Below are 22,454 nucleotides of genomic sequence, written 5' to 3'. Positions count from 1 at the left end.
TCGAACAATACCCTATACCTTGTGCGGTTGTGTGAGTGCAGCCTGTTGAAAGCCTTGCTTAGTATATATTAAGTTGATCTTCAGTATATGAAGGTAATTGAAAATGAAACTCGATGAAGGGCGGGATGGGAGAGGGAGTGGGAGAGGGGAGGGCCACGGGAGGGAGGGAGGTTGGGGGGAGGGGAAGCCACAACAATACAAAAGTTGCACTTTGTAAACTCGCATTTATTAAATAAAAAAACTATATAACAAAAAAAAGAAAAAAAAGAACTTAATACTTTACCCTTTTAGTATTTTTTATGTTCTACTTAAAACTATTGGTTGAACTCTGTAATTAATACACAATTACTCTTAGGTGTTTAATTAATGCTATAACTAGTACTCAAATAGTATTTTACACTTTGTGTTTCTGCGTGGGTGCAAACTGTTGAAATCTTTACTTAATATATGCTAAATTGATCTTCTGTATATAAAGATAATTGAAAATTAATCTTGATGTGAATTGAAGGGGAGAGGGAGTGGGAGAGGGGAGTGTTGTGGGTGGGAGGGAAATTATGGGGGGGAGCTATTGTAATCCATAAGCTGTACTTTGGAAATTTATGTTCATTAAATAAAAATTAAAAAAAAAAAGTCCCAATTTGAAGAAGTCTTAGCCCTCCTTGAAAGCTTTCATGCCATAGTCTCTTTTCTTCTTTATGGTAGGATAGACCTAGTATTTCCAGATGCTTATATGATCTCCTCTTCCCCATTTAAAACATCTCTCACCAAAATGTTAATTGAAACCAGGGTTTGAGACACTATGGGTGGAGAAAAAATTTATGTGCATGTCATGAAATTCACTTCACCAGGTATAAAACTTTTAATGGAATTTGGGCCAAAATTCAAGCTATTACTAACATGAAAATCTGTTTTCTCTGAAAAAGTCCATTATAGTCATGGTGAGTTGGAAGAATTCTGGAGCTTGGAACACAGTGGAGGTGGAGGGAACCCAAACAGCATTCTATCAACTTACACATAACAAACAAGTATATATAAATCTTAAGTTTTACTTTCCCAATTATTCACGTCCAAGATAGGACTCATGTTATCACAAACAGAAATGTGTCAGTTGAGGAATGAAGGTGGTCTGAATGGCACTAATGATATGGAATGTCTAAGTCCTCATATTTTTTTCATGGTTTCTTCTCTTGAAGGTCTCTATGCTCATTTTAACTAAGTTCATTCCAAGTCTTTCATTTTTCAGAAGTCTAATTTACACACCAAAACTCATGATTAAGTATCTTAGCCTATGTTCCAAAGAACTGTTAGAAACAGGCACTCTGCCAATGTTATTTCAAAGAATTGAATGGAAATATGAAAACTAAACTTTTACACTCATATCAACATGAAATAAGATATAGTGGCAATATCTTATATAAGAAAACATGATTTCACTCATGTATCATAAAATAAATTTCTGAAACAAACTTGCACAGGAGAGCTGTCAATCTAAAAACCGATAGGTATTTTCTGTATTTCTTCATTATCTAGGCTTAAAAACCCTCTCTTCAATTCCAACGCTCTGACCATAATTTTCAGTTGTCTCTGCACTTATCTTACTTTTGTTTCTTTACACTTCCTTACAGCCCAGCTACTTTATACCACCATGACCACAGCCATGGAGCTGCTATGTGAGAATTACATAAATTAACTTATTTATTCCTCTCAACAATCTTTTGAGGAAAAAGTGTTAGTTATCCCTAAGTACACAGGTGGGGAAAACGAAGCACAGAGAAGATAAGTAAACGGCATATCTGATACCCACGTAGTTATAACCATTTCGTAGAACTTCCCTTCAAAAATCACCTCATGCTTTCAAATATATACCACCTGATGACCTCATCTCCTCCCTCTTAAAATTCATCCAATATAACAAGGCTGATATCATTACAACATTCCCATGGTCAATCCTCTATTATTTCTAAATACAGATCACATGTGTGCAAACCAAGTGTCCAAGGTCTTCTTCCAGCTATGCCCATCCTCTCTGGCCTCCTTCCTCACTTAGCCCATCACGTCAACGCTAAGCGAGAGGCGGTCTGGACTTCGTGCTTAGCCTCGTACAGCACCTAACACAATGCCGGGAATATCACAGACGCCAGAAATGTCTGCCGGGTTAATAGAAGAAGGCTGTGGGGCTTCTCTGATACCCAGCTGTAAGCCACTGTAATACCAGGACTTACGGTGTTCACCAAGAAATTTCTTTACTATTTCCTTTAGAATAGTAAGTACTATTGTTTAAAAATTCAAAAATTCACCCACGATAAAAATAAGGCAATTCAGAATTATTAAATCAGAGAGTTGGTTTTTCCTTTTCCTTAGCAAAATAGTAGCAACTGACGGTTTTATCCAACTGTGTGCTTAAAGAAATACAATTAACATTACCAAAAATTTTATTACGAACCTGTTGAGGAGTAATAGTGTCTCTATAACTTGGTAAAATTTTTAAAGTGACACTTCCACTAATATTTTTCAGTAATTCTTGTAACTCCTTTGGATTGTTTCCAACCTCATGGCCGTTGACTTCTTTAATGATATCTCCCACGTGAAGCAGACCTTGTCGGTCTATCATTCCTCCATGAAGGATTCTGGCAATCACCAAATCATTGTTCTCAACTCTAAACGTTACACCCTATAGGATACAAGGAATTGAATTCTAATTTACTTTATTAAGTAGAAATACATAAATACTCATGAATATATATATAAGGAAATTGTAACACTAGGTAAATGAGTCACGTTTATTTTTTCCATCACTGCTCTCGCCTATCAATATTTCAATCCCATTAAACCATGTGCAACTGTGACTATTTACCACTCCATGAGAAAAGCATGTGCATAGAAAGGTTAACTCTACAGATTAAACATTTACTACAAAGTAGGCTGTGTCCCATGGGGTAAAGGAAGCTCAAGGGAGCAAGAAAATATTTATGCATTCAGATGGACTTATTTGATAAAACAGGAATACAGTTTTCATAATACACTGTGAAAAAGAAAAAAAGGGTAGTGACTGAGCCGCACATTATGTCCTGTTTCAGATTCAAGAAGGCACTCATTCGTCTACTCACCAATGGCTCCCCAGCTCTTTTGTGAATACCAAGAATACGAATGGCATCCACAGGTAACAACTGATTATTGATAGAAGAGTTATTCATTTCTGGGCTTGATGGAGGGGACTCATAACACTTTGATGCCACAATGTCATGGGCTTCCAAGAGTGACTGTAAGGAGTCAAAACAGCCTGTGGTTATTAGCCACTGACAGAATAAGTCACTAAAAATAAAATATATAGAGAACACTTTTAAGAAATAGAAAAACATATAGCTTTACTTATTAACATTCTTGTTTTAGGATTGAAGAGGTTGATAAAATTCGGTCACTTTTTATTTTTTTGAGAGGCAGAGACAGAGGGAGAGGGGAGGAAACAAATGCTACCCCATCTGCTAGTTCACTCCCCAAATGCCTGCAACAAATCCTGGCAGAATAGGAGCAATTAACTCATTCTAGGTCTCCCAGATAGGAGGCAGGAAACCAATTACTTAGCTGTGCCTGCTTCCTCTCAGGGTCTGCATTAGCAGGAAGCTGGAGTCAGGAGCTGGGTCTTGAACCCGGGAACGGGACTCTGATGTGGGACATGGTGTTCTTAACTGGCACATTAACTGTTAAGCTAAATGCTGACCCCAGACACGGTGTTTTAAAGCAGCATGTTCACTGGAGACTGAACCTAGGTTTCCAAGTCTGGTGCAGTGATTTCACTGCCACAACTGTCATCATCATCATTCAATAGTTACCATCAATCCCCATTTATTAGGTATCATAAGAAATAATGATGGCTCTGATTTTTACATTAGTAATTAGTAACTACACTGCTACTTTAGTAATATAATTTTACATGTATAACATGTGTGTTAAAAAAGATGTCCAGAAGAAAATAAGTATTGGCATTTTTCATCAGTAACAGGAAACTTTATATACTAATAAAGGTTTTAGTCTATGAAAGATGCACTTTTGGGAAAGAAAAAAAGAGCCAATAATGGTCCTGAAAACAATGTATTTTTATTTTTGGTATTTACTATAAATGTAGCATTATCATGGATGATTTAGATTTAGCTTTCTAGAAATTTCTTGACATTCTTTTGCTATTTAAAAAAATTCATTCCATATTCTAAACAAATAATTTGTACTGCAATTGTGCATACCTGTCATAAAGCTACATTAAAACTTTTTTGACTGGATAGACAAGTTCAAGAACAGTAAAACAAAAATAAAAGGGAACAAATATCAACAAATTCAGAACACAATCAGGATGTTGGTTTGTTAATTTCTCAGCATTTCATGATGTCACTTATAAGAAACTGTAGAAAAATTTTCAAAAAAAAAAAAAAGAAAAATTCACAAATCCACATGTAAAGGTTCGTCCTATACATATTGGAAGGTATTCAAAGCTCTACCCTGGACTGCTTGGATTTCCATCCTATGTTCTCAGGCAGGAGCAGTCACTCTTGTGAGAACTACTTCTCACAGGTAACTCCTAGTTTTATATCTGTGAACCAGAACTCTCAAAACTTTGGATTCAGATGTTAAACTCTGCCCACAACTAACCAGTCATGACATCCTGAAAACCAAAGAGTAAGGAGTCTAGAGATTTAAAACATCTCCTTAACAAAATACCCATAGGTTTACAATGGTATTATAAAGACAAAAGGAGCAACAAAACTCATTTACTATAATTTGAAACTCCCATTTTAAACTATTTATACTGAAAATTAGTAAAGGAAAGAATCCAGCACTTCCCTGCTTTTTCAAGTAGGAAATGCACTACAGGATAATTAAACAGGTGAACTGAGGAGAAATGCTACATTATAGAAAAATACCAGATAATAAATAAGAGAATGCAAAAAATTCATGTGTAACTTCTAATAAAAATATTGATTTAGGTAAGAATTATTTGTGCTCATCAGTAGGTAAACAGTTAATAAGAAGTGGTATTTGCATAAATGTTAGAATAGTAACACATTAGAATATTTCTTAGTGGAGACCTCAGAGAAAGATTATCATCACTCTTAGTTGAGACCAATCTCGGCATCAATAGAGTTGGGCCAATCAGGTATTATATATCTTCCGAAGTAATTTAAAATTTTATTTGTTTAGTTTGAGAGAGAGAGAACCCCATCTCCTGATTAATTCCCCAAATGCCTAGGAGCTGGGAACTCAATCCAGTTGTCCCATGTGGGTGGCAGAGCCCCAATTGTTTGAGCCATCACTGCTGCCTCCCAGAGTCTGCATTAGCAGGAAGGTAGAAGTGGGAGCAGAGTCAGAGAAGCCAGGACTTGAACTCAGGCATTGAGAACTGGGATGTGAATCCCAACAAGCATCTTCATCACTGTGCAAATGCCCACCTCTGATGTAGTTTAATTCACACTGTGTATCTTCATTTACAATACAGTCTGGCTCCAACTAATGAACTTAAAGAATCAGCCTTTTAGCCAGACTCTCTGTTTACAGGAAATAGAAGGGATAACTAAGCAGTGGAGAAGCAACCATTCAAACTGAGGAGGGGGACATGCTACAAGGTCAGCATCATGATCAAAAGGGAAAGGGGAGGCTCCAGCCAGATGCCACAGATAGACCTAGGCTGGAAATGAGCGCGTACCACACTCTCCCTCCAAGGTTTCCCGCTGTCCTCAGGATAAAGTCCAAGGTGCTTTATAAGGATCTGATCAACTGGCACTGTGTAAGGTGTCTGTGACATGTGTCATTTTTCTTTTTCATCTAATATACTGACTTGTGTAGGAACTATCGCACTTTTAAATCTTCATTTTTTGCAGTAACATTGCTGGAAAGTCACAAAGTCTTTGGCTCAGACAGAACAAAAGGGTGCTTCCATTTGATTTTTGGTGCTAAGATTTCCAAGGGAAAGCAGGTGAGCCTTCCTTCTTCTATCCCGTTCTTTCACCACTACAATGCACTGTCTGTCATAAATCTAGTTGCTGTGTATGGATGGATGTATTTTTATTCTCTTCAATTACTCTATTTTCCTAGCATTGCCCCAACACCAAATTATCCTAATTATTCTGGGTTTAAAAGAAATAGTCCCTGCCCTTTCTCTTCTGAAATGGATCCTTCTTTGTGAAACTGATAAACTCTTAATTGGGATAGGCCAATGCTTAAATTGCATTTATTTTTTTACTTAGTATGTTATGTAATAGAAGTTTCTAGCCTTACACAGCTTCTTCTGCCCCACAGTAATCAGTTGCGTCCCAGTCTTGAGAAACACATGCAAAATGTGCATTATTGGGCCCCAGAAGAACTTAGCATCAGAGAAGCAGCAAACAAGAAAAAAGTCCATCATCACAGTGAGGAAAATATCTCTTGCATGTGTCCTGATGGTGAATTAGAGCTGTTTTCTTTAACCACACAAAGGAAAACCCATTGTGATTTATTTCTGTTACAGACATTGTATGTACATTTAGCCACATACATCCAATCTTGTACGCTGACACAGCAAGATATTAAAATACCTAAATTGGAATTTACATACTTACAAAATATAGTCCTAAATAATCCTAGAAATCCACCATCATAAAGTTGAACTTAACCACTCCTGGAGAGGAGGAGGACAGGGAAAGGTTACCTGGAAGTGTGGTTCTTTGAGTATGCCAACCAGTTCTGCTGCATTTTCATCCACGTTTATGAGAGGAGTGATATCCTCCAGAATTTCATTGACTAATTCCAAGTTATTGTCACTGACAGCTTCTAGTTTCGAGTCTTCAAGTTTCTCATGAGCCTGGAAAAATGACAGTGGCTTCAAGTAATCGCATCTGTTTTGCTCCCGATCATGGCTTACTTCTGGATTTTTTCAGTAACTTTGAAAGATAATACTTGGAGGATTGATTCATTGAAAGCAAATTTAGTATTTTATTTATTTATTTATTTATTTTTTATTTTTGACAGGCAGAGTGGACAGTGATAGAGACAGAGAGAAAGGTCTTCCTTTGCCATTGGTTCACCCTCCAATGGGCGCCACGGCTGGCGCGCTACGGCCGGTGCACCATGCTGATCCAATGGCAGGAGCCAGGTACTTATCCTGGTCTCCCATGGGGTGCAGGGCCCAAGTACTTGGGCCATCCTCCACTGCACTCCCGGGCCATAGCAGAGAGCTGGCTTGGAAGAGGGGCAACCAGGACAGAATTCGCCGCCCCGACCGGGACTAGAACCCGGTGTGCCGGCGCCGCAAGGCGGAGGATTAGCCTAGTGAGCCGTGGCGCTGGCCTACGAATTTAGTATTTTAATCAGAGACAATATGCATACTGTACAGTAATTATGCAATATAGTCAACCTTGGCCTCTATTCTTACACTGAAAGTCATGGAACGTGACTCATTTTTCTAACAATTCATGAAAAATCTGAACAGAGTAGATCACTGTTTAAAAAACACATACTCCTTGCCCACTGACAGATTTCTTATTACTTTCTACTTGAGGCTTAAACTCTAGATGCTATTTATGTTTTACTAAAATAACAAAAACAAGAATAGGAACAGAACCACTATGTCAGTATTTTAAAATATGATAGAAAGCATTCTGGAAGTCCCAAAACGCTAAAACTACAACTTTTCAATTCTTAAAATCAGCAGAAGAGTCCATTCACGGCAGGTGATTGTTGCATTGTTCTCTGAAAGACCTGATGACTTCATTACAGGAATGACACCCTCCTGTTTCTGTGTCTTAGGTTGCTTTGTTGTTTGAATTCTCACAATCTTTCCCACAGAAAATGAACCACAAATCACAGCGTTACAGAAAATACATAATGTTAATTATCCTTTAATAAGAGCAAAGCATAGTTTTAAATTCAAACTGAGAATAAAAACAAGGTAGGCTTGCTTTCCTGATAAATGGCTGCTCTCTGATTTTCAGATGGGAAAAGCACGACTATTAAGGTTTAACATAAATAAAACCACATAAGATGATAAATCCAAACATATTTTAAGATTCATTTCTATAAATGCATAACAAATCTAAATTTAAAGTGGTAACTGCAGGAACTTTATCAGACACCTGTAATAATGTCAATGCCATTTCCACCACATATGGTAGATTCTTCAGAGTACACATATACCATTCTAATGCTGACAAGAATCTTTTTGTTTAAATGTACTTTTTTCCTAGGTGATTCACAAGAGTGAAGTAAGTTTTTAGTTGGAAGACAGAGCTACATATTAAGCAACATTTTAAAGAACAACCTCAAAACAAACAAACAAAATTTAAAGATATATCAGATAAATTGATAAAGGAGAAAGAGCTACTGAACAAAAATAAAAATATCAAAAACAGCAAATGTAATTTTTTTTTTGACAGGCAGAGTGGATAGTGAGAGAGAAGGACAGAGAGAAAGGTCTTCCTTTTGCTGTTGGTTCACCCTCCAATGGCCGCCGCGGCCGGCACACCGTGCTGATCCGAAAGCAGGAGCCAGGTGCTTCTCCTGGTCTCCTATGCGGGTGCAGGGCCCAAGCACTTAGGCCATCCTCCACTGCACTCCTGGGCCACAGCAGAGAGCTGGCCTGGAAGAGGGGCAACCGGGAAAGAATCCGGCGCCCCGACCAGGACTAGAACCCGGTGTGCCGGCGCCGCTAGGTGGAGGATTAGCCTAGTGAGCCGCGGCGCCAGCCAGCAAATGTAATTTAAACAGAGGAAGAAGCTTCCATTAGATGTCGATGAGAAAAAATTACGAAGTCTAAAAAATGCCACAGTGGATGAGAATGGTAACTATCTTTCTGAAAGAACGACACAAGCTAGACAAGGACAAGGAGACAGGGCTCTCAACACGTACCATGGCATGATCATCATCACTGGAAGACACTGAAGCGATCTACATAACTTGGTAATTATAAACAACCTAAAATTTCTGACAGTTTCAATAGAAATATTGCCAGTTAAGTTAAAAACCAAACGAACAAAAACACGAGGGGCAGGTGCTTGGTGCAGTGGTTAACCTGCCACTTGGGATGCTTGCATCTCTTATCAGTGTCTGGGCTTGACGTCAAGCTCTGCTTCAGATCCCAGCTTCCTGCTAATGTGTAACCTGGGGGGCGGTAGGGGACTGCCTGAGTACTTGGATCCTTGTCACCCATGCGGGATATCCATGTTCAGTTTCTGACTCCTGACTTCGGTTTGGCTCGGCTCTGGCTGCTGTAGGCATCTGAAAGTGGGCCAGCGGCTGTCTCTCACTGTCACTCTGCATTTTAAATGAATTTTCCAAAAATATTTATTTATTTGAAAGGCAGAGTTATATAGACAGAGGGAGAGACACAAAGACGGAGACATCTTCCATCTTATTTCAAGAAAGAGAATTGTTAGAAGCTAGCCTAACTCAAGAAAGATAGGTTTCACTAGCCACAAACGGACAGGACTCTGCCATGACTGACAGACACACATTTAGACCTGACAGAGATACGGCTTAGCCTTCCTGTATGGCCAGTTCTAAGAATCCCATTCGCCACTGCACTTAAGAAAAACGACCCGCAGAGAAGAAAAGGTTCTTTCAGAACTTCTGGGTATTTCTCCCAAGCACAGTCCAAGCACACTTGCAAAACAAAAACATTTTTATGGGGAAGGCATTTGGCCTAGTGGATGGGGACACCAATTAAGTTGCTCCCAATTCCAGCTTCCTGATAGCACAGAACCTAGGAGACAGCAGGTTCATGTAGTTGGTTCTCTACTACCCATCTGGAAGACCTGGATGGAGCTCTCAGCTCTTGGCTCTGGCCACAGTGGGGATTTGGGAAGTGAAGCAGTGGATGGAAGCTTTCTGTCTGGTCTCTATCTTGTGAATAATAGTTCAGGAATACTATTTTAGGAATATTACTATAGTATTATAATAATAGCTTAGGAATTTTATTCCTAAAAGTTGTGTGCTATTAGATCTAAAGTGAGAAATGTTTTTTTTTTTTTTTTTTTGGACAGGCAAGAGTGGACAGTGAGAGAGAGACAGAGAGAAAGGTCTTCCTTTGCCGTTGGTTCACCCTCCAATGGCCGCCGCGGCCAGCGCACCACGCTGATCCGATGGCAGGAGCCAGGTACTTATCCTGGTCTCCCATGGGGTGCAGGGCCCAAGCACTTGGGCCATCCTCCACTGCACTCCCTGGCCACAGCAGAGAGCTGGCCTGGAAGAGGGGCAACCGGGAAAGAATCCGGCGCCCCGACCGGGACTAGAACCCGGTGTGCAGGCGCCGCAAGGGGGAGGATTAGCCTAGTGAACCACAGCGCCGGCCGAGAAATGTATTTTCTAATAATAATAATAGCATTATTATGTGTAGCTTTGCCTTTCTCCCTTAAATCCAAGAACCAAACCATAAATTTTCTATCTTCTCACAACAGGGCTAAGTAAATGGTCACTACTTACTATATATTGAAAAGTAAAGAGGAACTAAGCTTGGCTGTAGTCAAGAGTCATTCTCTTCTATTCTAGAGATCTAAAATACAAAACAGTCACAAATACCCAAACATAAATAAGAATTCAAGCAGAAATGAGATGGAGAGAACAGAGAATTCAATTTCTAATTTGCTTCTGCATACCAGAAAGTTTATCATAGGTAGATTAGAATGAATTATCTAACAAGTAAAGAACTTTTCAGGAGGCCGGTGCTGTGGTGTGGAAGGTTAAGCCTTCACCTGCAGTGCTGGCATCCCATATGGGTGCTTGGTTTGAGTCCTGGCTGCTCTGCTTCCAATTTAGTTCCCTGCTCATGCACCTGGGAAAGCAGAAGATGGCCCAAGTTCTTGGACTCCTGCACCTTGGGAGACCTGGAAAAAGCTCCTGGCTTCCGCCTGGCCTAGCCCCAGCTATTGCTGCCATTTGGAGAGTGAACCAAGGGATGACAGATTCTCTCTCTCTCTCTCTGCCTTTCAAATAGATAAATAAATCTTAAAAAAAAAAAAAAAAAAAGAAAAAGAACTTTTCAGAAATTGCCTAGTTATAGCTCAGCACTGTGGCACAGAGGTTTGTGATGGTGGACATCCCTTATTGGAATGCTAGTCCTAGTCCGATTCAGACTCAGCTTCCTCATAATGTGGATGGTAGCTCTAGGATGTGGGTCCCTGTCATCCACATGGGGAACCTGACAGTGTTCCAGGCTCTTGGCTTTGGCTGGACCAGACCTGGTTGTTGCAGCCATCTGGGACGTGCACTAGTGGATGGAAGATTCTCTCCCTCCCTCTCTTTGTCATTCTGTGTTTCAAGTAAGTAAATTATGTAAGAAGAAGAAAGAAATCACCTACTTAGTGTTGCTCCCCCACTCACGGAGGAACGACACCGGATGCTGTTTTCTTTCCCCGGTCCTTCCCGGATTTGCTGCCGCTCCCCCGCCTCCGCAGAGGAGCAGCACCCCCGCCGCTCCCCTGCTTTCGTGGAGGAGCAGCACCACCGAGCTCTCGGACCAACTCTCTCAGGGGGCCCCGCGTGTTGCCTCTCTTCCCCCTTTTATAGTCCTCTCCCACCAATCCGTGCTCCGCTGCCCGCGTACTGAGCACCCCGCTTTCCTCCAATCAGAAGTTGGATCAGGAATCAGCTAATTCATGAAGCAGCTGTGTAAGATTTGTTTACTCCCTCTCAGCACCATATGGTGGGAGATCAGACGCATAGAGTTAGTTTCAGTCCACAGTCTCAGTACTTATTTGTCTCCCAGGCGCCCCGCCATGTTGCGGGAGACGGACCCTGTTCCCCACACTTAGCAAAAAAAAAAAAAAAAAAAGTTGAAATTCCTAGATAACTCACATATCAAGGTATTCAGGGAGCTTCTAAATAACACTGGTGAGCCATAGAGACTTATGTAGAATGAGACTCACACAGATATCAAAACACTAGAAAAGGGAATCTGTTATTCCTAACAGGAAAAAGAACTTTGCTTTAATAGTATTCAGATAAAATATTTTATTCTATTCTTTGAAAGACTTCTATGATGCAAAGTGCTATAAATTCATTATAAAACATTTAAAATCTCTTTAAAAATCAGCAAATTCAAAATATAAATAACAAATAGTGTCAAAATAAATCATTAGACAAAAGGCAAATTAATTTCCCTTTAAAGGCATTCTACAAACCAACAAAAGACCAAATTCGTTAACAGAAACGGGCGAAGAATATCAACAAAAGATTCATAGAAAGGGGAATTCAGATAGCTCTGTAATATATAAAAAGATACCCAATTTTACTCATGTTAAGAGAAGTAAAACGAAAATCATAATGAAATATCCTTTTTCTTATCAGACTGCCAAGGATAAAAGTTCTGGTAACATACCACATTGGTGAGATTGTGGTAGAAGGCAGGCATTTTCATACTTTTTTTTCCCTACTGGGAACTTATATTGGAGAGCAATTTGGCCAAATCTACCAAAATACAGTGATTCTTTTAAGAATTTATTCTAAGAGTATGTATGACAAGTTCAAAATAACAAATAGCAAGATCACATATTATACCATGTTTAATAAAGACTGACTTCACCTGTGCTGTACCCATACAAGGGAAAACCACAACAGCTTCCCAAAGAGTAAATGTATTCTCTAGGTTCTGATGTGGAATCTGCTCCCAAAAGTGAAGGTTTAAAACAGGCAGTATAAATCTACAGCTCCAATTATATTTATTAATGAAAGACTAAAATCTTCCCTCTGGAATCAGGAACAAGACAAAGATGATCATTCTCACCAATTCTATACAACATCTACACTGGAGGTTCCAACCAAGGCAATCAGGCAAGGGGAGAAAAAAAGACATCCAGATCAGAAAACAAGAGGCAAAGGTATCTTCACCCATGTATGACATGAGCAGTATTTAGAAAACCCTAAAGAATCTACTAAAGCACAACCAGAACAGGTAAATAAGTCCAGCAGGGTAACAGGGTACCAGAGTGATATATAATAGATGTATTTTTAAGCACTAGCAATGAGGGGCTGGTGCTGTGGGGTAGTGGGCTAAGCCTCTGCCTGTGGCATTAGCATCCTATATGGCTCCAGTTCAATTCCTGTGGGCTCCTCTTCTGATCCAGCTCTCTGCTATGGCCTGGGAAAGCACTGGAAGATGGCCCAAGTGCCTGGGCCCCTGCACCCATGTGGGAGACTGGAAGGAAGTGCCTGGCTGCTGGCTTTGGATCTGCCCAGCTCTGGCCATTGTGGCCATTTGGGGAGTGAACCAGTGATGGAAAACCTTTCTCCCTGTTGCTCCCTCTCTCTGCCTGTAACTCTACCTTTCAAATAAATAAATAAATATTTAAAAAATGAGCACTAGTGATGGAAAATCTGGAAATAAAATTAAGAAAACAATTTCATTCACAATAACACCAAAAGGAACAAAATACTTAGGAATAAATCTAACAGAAGTGTACAACTTATACCCTGAAAAAAACTTCAAAACACCATTCAAAGAAAATGAAGATGTAAATAAATGGAAAACATCCCCCGTTCATGGATCAGAGACACCATTCAGGCAGTGATACCTCCCACGTGAGCTACAGATTCAGCCTAACACCCACTGGCCTTGCAGGTGACTTCCTAGTGGAAGCTGACAAACTGATTCTAAAATTCTTGAGGAATGATAAGGGATCGGTAACAGCTGAAATGATACTGAAAGAGTCACACTTCTGATTTCAAACATACTAAAAGCAACGGTTATCAACACTGTGTGGTACTGCCACAAGGACAAATAGATTAACAGCATTCTATTAATCTGGAATTTACAGGCCAGAAATAATCCCAGACATCAATAATCACCACTGTGTTACGTGTTTGGCTGGGGTGTCAAACCTATTCAATGAAAAAAGAATAGGACAGCAACTGAAAGAACAATATTTTTCTGATGGAGTTTGTGGTCACGAAAGGCTTCCATATCCTTGGCAGTTCTTGACAAGAGCCTCGGCTGATCACTGACGTCATAAATAAGAGTGTCAATTGTAAAATCAACAACAGGAGTCACTGTGCACTTACTCCCCATATAGGACCTCTGTCCTTAATGAGCTGTACTATGAGAATTAACTACAAAACTCATTCCCAAACAATACTTTTTACATTGCGTGTGTGTGTGTGTGTGTGTGTGTATGCCAACTGTTGAAATCTTTACTTAGTATAGAGTTGGTCTTCTGTATATAAACTTAATTTAAAATGAATCTTAATGAAAAATGGGATGGGAGAGGGAGCAGGTGGTAGGATGGGAGTCGGGGTGGGAAGGTGGATATGGGGGGAAGAACTGCTATATTCCTAAAGCTGTACCTATGAAAAATTGTACTCATTAGATAAAAACTTAAAAAAAAACAGTATTTTTAACAAATGGACTGGATGTGAAAGAAAATCAGGACTCTTTCCTCATATCATAAATCAACAATTAACTCAAAATGGATCCAAGATCTAAATGTAACATCTGAAACTACAATGCTCACAGCAAACATAGGGGTAAACTTTCATTCACCTTAGATTTGGCAAAAGATTCTTACATATGACTTCAAAATCACAAGCAATAAAATAACAAAATTCAGGGCAGGTATTGTGTACTGTGGGTTAAGCCAATGCTTAGGTTTCCTGTATCCCAGAGTGTCTGGTTCTAATCCCTTTTCCTGCAAATGTGCCTGGGAGGCAGCAGATGGTGACCCAAATACTTGGGTTCCTGCCATCCAGGTAGGAGACCATGGATGGAGTCTCTGACTCCTAGCCTTGGCCTGACTCAGTCCTGTTATTGTGGGCATTCGGAGAATGAACCAGCATTTTTTTTTTTTTTAATTTATTTTGACTGAGTTAGACAGTGAGAGAGAGACAGAGAGAAAGGTCTTCCTTTCACTGGTTCACCCCCTAAAGGGGCTCTATGGCCACGGCTACACCGATCCGAAGCCAGGAGCCAGGTGCTTCTTCCTGGTCTCCCACATGAGTGCAGGCACCCAAACACTTGGGCCATCCTCCACTGACCTCCCGGGCCACTGCAGAGAGCTGGACTGCAAGACGAGCAGCTGGGACTAGAACCTGGCGCCCATATGGATGCCAGCGCCGCAGGCGGAGGATTAACCAAGTGAGCCATGGCTCCGGCAGCATTAAGTTTTTTTTGTACTTCAAAAACACCATAAAAAATGGAAAGATTACCTATAAATGGGAGAAAATTTAGCAAAATTTTATATATACACACATATTTCTATAGGATATATATATACACACACACACGCTTGTTTGCTATCTAAAATGTTAAAAAAAAAAAGTTTACAACACCATAACAAAAAGAATCCCCCAAATTAAAAGTGGGAAAGGAATACAAACAGATGTTATTGTCAATAAGCACCAGGAAATATGCTCAATACCAGGGAAATACAAATCAAAACCACATATCTACTAGGATGGTTAGAATCAAAAAGTTAGATATCAAGTGTTAGAGAGCATATACCAGTATCAGAACTCTTACACACTGCTGGTGGGAGTATAAACGGTACAGGCACTTTGCACAATGCTCTGAAAGCTCCCATATGGCATAATAATTCCACTGCTAGACATACACTCAGAAAAAATGAAAAACATGTCCACACAGAAATTTGTACACTAATGTCTTCTTAAAACTTTATTTGAGGCCGGCGCCGCGGCTCAATAGGTTAATCCTCCACCTAGCGGCGCCGGCACACCGGGTTCTAGCCCCGGTCGGGGCGCCGGATTCTTCCCTGGTTGCCCTCTTCCAGGCCAGCTCTCTGCTGTGGCCCGGGAGTGCAGTGGAGGATGGCCTAAGTGCTTGGGCCCTGCACCCCATGGGAGACCAGGAGAAGAACCTGGCTCCTGGCTTCGGATCAGCGCGGTGCGCCGGCTGCAGTGCGCCAGCCGTGGCGGTCATTGGAGGGTGAACCAATGGCAAAAGGAAGACCTTTCTCTCTCTCTCACTATCCACTCTGCCCCCCCAAAAAAAAAAAAAAAAAAAAAAATTTGAGAGGCAGAGGTAGAGAGAGACAGAGACAAAGATCTTCCACTCACTGGTTCATTCCCAAAATGGCCACCAATGGCTGGAGCTGGGCCAATCCAAAGCCAGGATCCAGGATCTTCTTCCAGGTCTTCTGTGTGGGTGTAGGGGCCCAAGCACTTGAGCCATCTTCTACTGCTTTCCCAGGCTATAACAGAGAGCTCAACCAGAAGTGGAGCAGCTGGGTCTCGAACTGGCACCCATATGGGATGCTGGCACTGTAGGTGGCAGCTTTACCTGCTACTCCACATCGCTGGCCCCCACTAATATTTATAACAACACCATTTGCAAAATCAGTGGAAACAACCCAACTGTCCATCAGCACAAGAATAAACATATCCATGTAAATGGAATATTATTCAGCCATAGAAAGAAACTGCAGGGACCAGCACAGTGGGTTAACGCCCTTGCATGAAGCATCGATATCCCATATAGGCACCGGTTCAAGTCCCAGCTGCTCATCTTCCGATCCAGCTCTCTGCTGTGGCCTGGGATAACAGTAGAAGATGGCCCAAGTTCTTGGGCCCCTGCACCCACATGGGAGACCTGGAGGAGGCTCCTGGCTTCACATCAGCACAGCTCTGGCTATAGCAGTCAAGTTGGGAGTGAACCGTCAGATAGAAGACCTCTCTCTCTCTCTGCCTCTCCTCTGTGTAATTCTGACCTTTAAATAAATAAATAAATAAATAAATAAATCTTTAAAAAAACAAAACTGCAGTCTAGTATGTTGGGAGTTAGAAAATCATCCCTTCTATTCTCACAAGGAAAAAAAAAAGCTGAACAAAGAAAATCAACAATTCTTAGATTCATTGGACAACTGAGGTCAAGGGGAAAACTGCTACCCCCTAAAACTGGACAAATAGGTCAATACAGAGAATCACAGCTTGGTTGGACAGAAAGCCAGAAGTAGAAACTTCTACCAGAATCAGCACCAGAATACAAAAATTTGTAACAATTGATGAATACTAGAGGCTCAGTGTAGACAAGGTAGGGAATTAAAAAAAAAAAAATCTAGGGATCAGGGGTACTCACTCTTCTGAGTTTTAAATACGGGAGACTTGAAGCTGACATTGTAGTGTAGTGGGTTAAGTCACTGCTTACAATGCCAGGATTGCATACTGGAGTGCTGGTTCAAGTCTCAGGTGTTTCACTTCCAATCCAGATCCCTGCTAATGTGCCTGGGAGAGCAGATGATTGCCCAAGTGCTTGGTCCCTGCCACCCATATGGGATGTGGGAAATGCATCTGGGGAGTGAACCAGAGGATGGAAGGTCGGTTGGTCGGTCTCTCTCTCTCTCTCTCTGCCTTTTAAATAAGTAAATAAATATATAATCTTAAAAATAAAGGAGACCTATCAAGTTCTAATAGTGAAAACTGGAGGGGAAAACACTTCAAATTTCCAGCAAAGGGAAGGGGGAATTTGCTATTTTGAGATACACGTGGATATATGGTTTTTCTTAACAAGACTTATCTTTAATGAAGCTATTAGAATCTAACTAGCCAGGGAGAAAGGAGATACCCAACTCCAGCCCCATCCAGCCTACCTGATTCACTTATGTGGGGCAAAAAGAATTCAGACATAATCATAGCACTACAGAACACTTCCCCTCGCCCTCACAACCACAGCAATAGCGCTCTCATATAAAAATGGGAATGCAACTTTAAGAACTGCACATGTTAGAAACTACTTAACTAGAAATCTCTGGGGGAAGACTCAAAGCCAACAGGAGAAACAAAGACAAGGACATCAGAGGAAAGTTAGCTTCTAACACCTACAGCTACAGCAGTGGTAAATCCCGCCCCCCCAAAGATTTATTTTATTTAATTGAAAGGCAGAGTTGGATACAGAGAGGGAGAGACAGAGAGAGAGAGAGAGAGAGAGAGAGAGAGAGAGAAGTTTCATCTGCTGGTTCACTCCCCAAATGGCCACAACAGCCAGGACTGGGCCAGGCGGAAGCCAGGGACCAGGAGCATCTGCCAGGTCTCCCACGTGGGTGCAAGGGCCCAAGTACTTGGATCATTTTCCATTGCTTTTCCAGGCACGTTGGCAGGGAGCTGGATTGGAAATGGGAGAAGCTGAGGCTCAAACCAGTTCCTGAATGGGATGCCAGTGCTGCAGGCAGCGGCTTATCCTCCTATGTCACAGTGCTGGTCCCTAATGGTAAAGTCTTAACACCTAGCCAGATAAACATAAACTTCACAGTGAAAGCTATTTACTTCAAGTTCCTCAACAAAAATTACGAAAGAACATAATTCGAAGACACATAGCAAGCAAGCATCAGAACCAAACTCAGACATGGCAGAAGGCTGTCATCCTCGGGCTGGGAATGTGAAATACCTGTGACTAACATACTAAGGGCTCTCATGAGAAAAGTAGACATCACGTAAGAACAGACATGAAAGGTGAGCTGGGAAATGGAAACTCTAAGAAAGAACCAAAAGGATGTGATATAAATAAAAAACACTAACAAATGAAATATACTTTCAATAGAGTCACAATGAATAGAGCTGAAGAATCAGTGAGCTTGAAGACATGTCAAAGCAAATTCCTGGGCCGGCGCCGTGGCTCAATAGGCTAATCCTCCACCTTGCGGCGCCGGCACACCGGGTTCTAGTCCCGGTTGGGGCGCCGGATTCTGTCCCGGTTGCCCCTCTTCCAGGCCAGCTCTCTGCTATGGCCAGGGAGTGCAGTGGAGGATGGCCCAGGTGCTTGGGCCCTGCACCCCATGGGAGACCAGGAAAAGCACCTGGCTCCTGGCTCCTGCCAGGATCAGCGCGGTGCGCCGGCTGCAGCGGCGGCCATTGGAGGGTGAACCAGCGGCAAAAGGAAGACCTTTCTCTCTCTGTCTCTCTCTCACTGTCCACTCTGCCTGTCAAAAAAAAAAAAAAAAAAAAAAAAAGCAAATTCCTAAAGCTGAAATGCAAAGGAAAAAAGAAAGAATGCAAAAGACAGAACAGCATATTTAAGAACTGTGTGACAATTACAGAAAGTATAACATATGAGTAATGGGAATACTTGAAGGAAAAAAAAAGGAAAAGAAATATTTGCAGCTATAATGACAGAATCTTCCAAGATCAATGATAGACACCAAACTATAGATGGAGGAAGCTCAGGTCTAAACCTATACCTATAATAATATTCGAGGTAGAAAAAAATCAAACATAAAGAAAAAATCTTGGGGCTGGTGCTGTGGCGTAGCAGGTAAAGCTACCGCCTGCAGTGCCGGCATTCCATATGGGTGCCAGTTCAAGTCCCGGCTGCTCCACTTCAAATCCAGCTCTCTGCTATAGCCTGGGAAAGCAGTAGAAGACGATCCAAGTCCTTGGGCCCCTGCACCCACGTGTGAGACACAGAGGAAGCTCCTGGCTCCCGATCAGCCCAGCTTTGGCCGCTGCGGCCAATTGGGGAGTGAACTAGTGGATGGAAGATCTCTCCTTCTCTTCTCTCCCTCCTCTCTCTCCTCACTTCTCCTTCTCTTTGTGTAACTCTTGACTTTCAAATAAATAAATAAAAAAGAAAAAATCTTAAAAGAAGCCAGAAGGAATTAAAACAAAGAAAAACCACCTTACCTATAGGAGAACAAGGATAAGAATTGCATAGGCCTTCTTTTAAAAACTTTGAAATCAAGAAGAGAACGGAGTGAAATATTTATCACTAGAATACCTGTCTCACAGTAAATGTCAGAAAGAAGGACCACGATTTTGGTCTAAAACTCATAAGTGCAATAAGATGTACACTGAAGAAAGGAATGATGGTAACATAAATCTTGTTCTTATTTAATGGATAACAGTTTGTTCAAATAATAGTAGCAACAATGTATTTGGTGAGTATAGCTAAGGAATGACAATAATGTTATAAGAGGCTGAAGGGATAAACTGAAAATTTGTTTAAAGGTAGTTTAGTTGCACTACTCATGAAGTGGTACAGTATTATCTGAAACTGAGCTTAGATTAGTTATAAATGTATATTGCAAAATCAAGGGAACCATTAACAAAATTTTTTAAAGCAAGTATTTTTGGTATGCCAAAGAGCAGAAAAAAAAATGAAATGATACAGAATGCTCATTTAAAATAGAGAAAGAAGTAAATGAGTTGCAGCTCTAAGAAATAACGAACGTAGGGTCTAGTGTTGTGGAAAGTGGCTTAAGCTGCTACCTGTGACACTGGCCTGCCAGTTCCAGCCCCAGCTGCTCCACTTCCTATCCAGCTCCCTGCTAATGTGCCTGGGAAAGTAGCACAAGGGAGATCCAGATGGAGTTCTAGGTTCCTGGTTTTGGCCTGGCCCAGACCTGGCCTTTGCAGTCATTTGAGGAGTGAACCAGTCGATGAAAGCTCGCTCTCTGTCTCTGTAACTCTGGCTTTCATAAATAAATAAATCTTTAAAAATAACAGTAATAAACAGAAAACAGTGACAGCATTTAAATATTAATCTAGTTACATCAATAATCCCTGATCAAGCAGACCAATTTAAAGAGAGTACATAAGCAAACAAGATCTGGCCGACGCCGTGGCTCACTTGGTTAATCCTCCGCCTGTGGTGCTGGCATCCCATATGGGCGCCGGATTCTGTCCCGGTTGCCCCTCTTCCAGTCCAGCTCTCTGCTGTGGCCCGGGAAGGCAGTGGAGGATGGCCCAAGTGTTTGGGCTCCTGCACTCGTGTGGGAGACCAGGAAGAAGCACCTGGCTCCTGGTTTCGGATTGGCATAGTTCCGGCCATAGCGGCCATTTTGGGGGTGAACCAATGGAAGGAAGACCTTTCTCTCTCTGTCTGTAACGCTACCTGTCAAATAAATTTTTTAAAAATAAAGAGTACATAAGCAAACAAGATCTAACTATATGATGTCTACAAGAAACCACTTTAGAAATAAAAATTTAGGTAGACTAAAAAAGATACAGGGGCTGGTGTCACAGCATAGTGGGTTAAGTCACTGCCTGCAACACCAACATCTCATATGGGTGTAGGTTCATGACTCTGCTGCTCTGCTCCTTATCCAGCTCCCTGCTAATGTGCCTGGGAAAGCAGCTGAGGATGGCCCTGTGCTTGGGTCCCTGAACCCACATGGGAGACCTGGAAGAAGCTCCTGGCTCCTGGCTTTGTTCTAGCCCAGCCTGAACAAATGTGGCCATTTGGGGAGTGCAACAGTAGATGGATAGATGGATTTCTCTCTTTCTGTCTAACTCTGTCTTTAACAAATAAGTAAACCGCCCCCCCCCTTTTTAATAAAAAGGTACACAGAGAGATACCATGCTAGTATTAATTTTTAAAAAGTCCAGAATAGTCATTAATTTCAGACAGGACAGATTTCAGAAACAGAAAAATTACTGGGAACAAAGAGGGGCATTACATAATGATAAAAGGATCAATTCTCTAAGAAGATAACATTATATATGTGTGCCTAACAACAGTACATCAAAATACATGAGGCAAAATATGACAACTGCAAGGATAACCAGTTTAAGTCTCCTTCAATCCCTCTTTCATAACTAACAGGCCTAGCGGGCAGAAAATAAGCAAGGATAAAGTTGAACTGAACGCCACCCATCAACTGGATCTCAGTGAAATGTTTAAGACATTTCATCCCACAAGAGTAGAATGCACCTTCTTCTCAAACTCCCACAGAACATTCATCAGGAGACCACCACAAAGGCTGTAAAACACACCTTAACAAATCTAAGAATGAAAATCATAAAAAGTATGCTCTCAGAGACTCCTGGCACTAAACTAGAAATCAGTAACATAAAAATAGATGGAAAACTCCAAAACACTCAGAGACTACACAACACACTTTTAACTAATACATAGGTTAAAGAGGTCTGAAGAGAAATTATAAAAATATTTTGAACAAAATGAAAGTAGAAATACAACTTATCAAATTTTGTAGGATACACAAGTAGTGGTTAAAGGAAAATTAACAGCTTTGAATGTATACATCAGAAAAGATGAGAGATCTACAATCTAATGTCAGTAATCTGACCTTCAGGAAATTCAAGAAAGGAGAAAGTCCAAAGTAGTAGAAAACAAATTTTAAAATTTTGACCAGAAACAAACAAAACTGAAAATAGGAAGAAAATTGATGAAAACAAAATTGGGTTCTTTGAAAAGACCAATAAAATTGAAAAACCCCTTGCTACCTTAACTTAGAAAAAAAAAAAGGAACAAAGAGAAGATATAAATAAACTAATATTGATCGCACACAAAAGAGAGACCACCACTGGTGCTAGACACAATTCTATGCCCATAAGCTTGATAATGGAGATAAAATGGACCAGCTCCTTGAAAGATACAGGAGATACAGATATGATGAATAGTCCTGTCAATGAAATTAAATCAATCATCAATCTTCCAAAACCAGAAAGTACCAGAACCAGATGGGTTCTCTGGTAAATTAAAGCAGTCATGGAAAAATTATACAAATTCTCTACAATCTCTTTGATAAGGAAGAAGCAGA

The 22,454-nt window shown here is 40.9% G+C and overlaps 1 protein-coding gene across 14 annotated transcripts in view; it reads right to left on the bottom strand.

Moving 5' to 3' along the window:
- PALS2 (protein associated with LIN7 2, MAGUK p55 family member) overlaps positions 1 to 22,454 on the bottom strand; it is a 127,868-nt gene that overhangs the window by 43,743 nt on the left and 61,671 nt on the right. For all 14 annotated transcript variants that reach the window (XM_051852829.2, XM_070059665.1, XM_051852828.2 and 11 more), the window contains 3 exons: positions 6,674 to 6,826; positions 3,108 to 3,260; positions 2,444 to 2,671 (listed from right to left, as the gene is read on the bottom strand). In XM_051852829.2, coding sequence (XP_051708789.1) covers positions 2,444 to 2,671; positions 3,108 to 3,260; positions 6,674 to 6,826 — 534 coding nt within the window. The remainder of the gene's footprint in view (positions 1 to 2,443; positions 2,672 to 3,107; positions 3,261 to 6,673; positions 6,827 to 22,454) is intronic.

This window comes from Oryctolagus cuniculus, chromosome 16, assembly GCF_964237555.1.
Source record: "Oryctolagus cuniculus chromosome 16, mOryCun1.1, whole genome shotgun sequence".
Taxonomy (NCBI): Eukaryota; Metazoa; Chordata; class Mammalia; order Lagomorpha; family Leporidae; genus Oryctolagus; species Oryctolagus cuniculus.
This window is presented reverse-complemented; position numbering and strand designations above follow the sequence as displayed.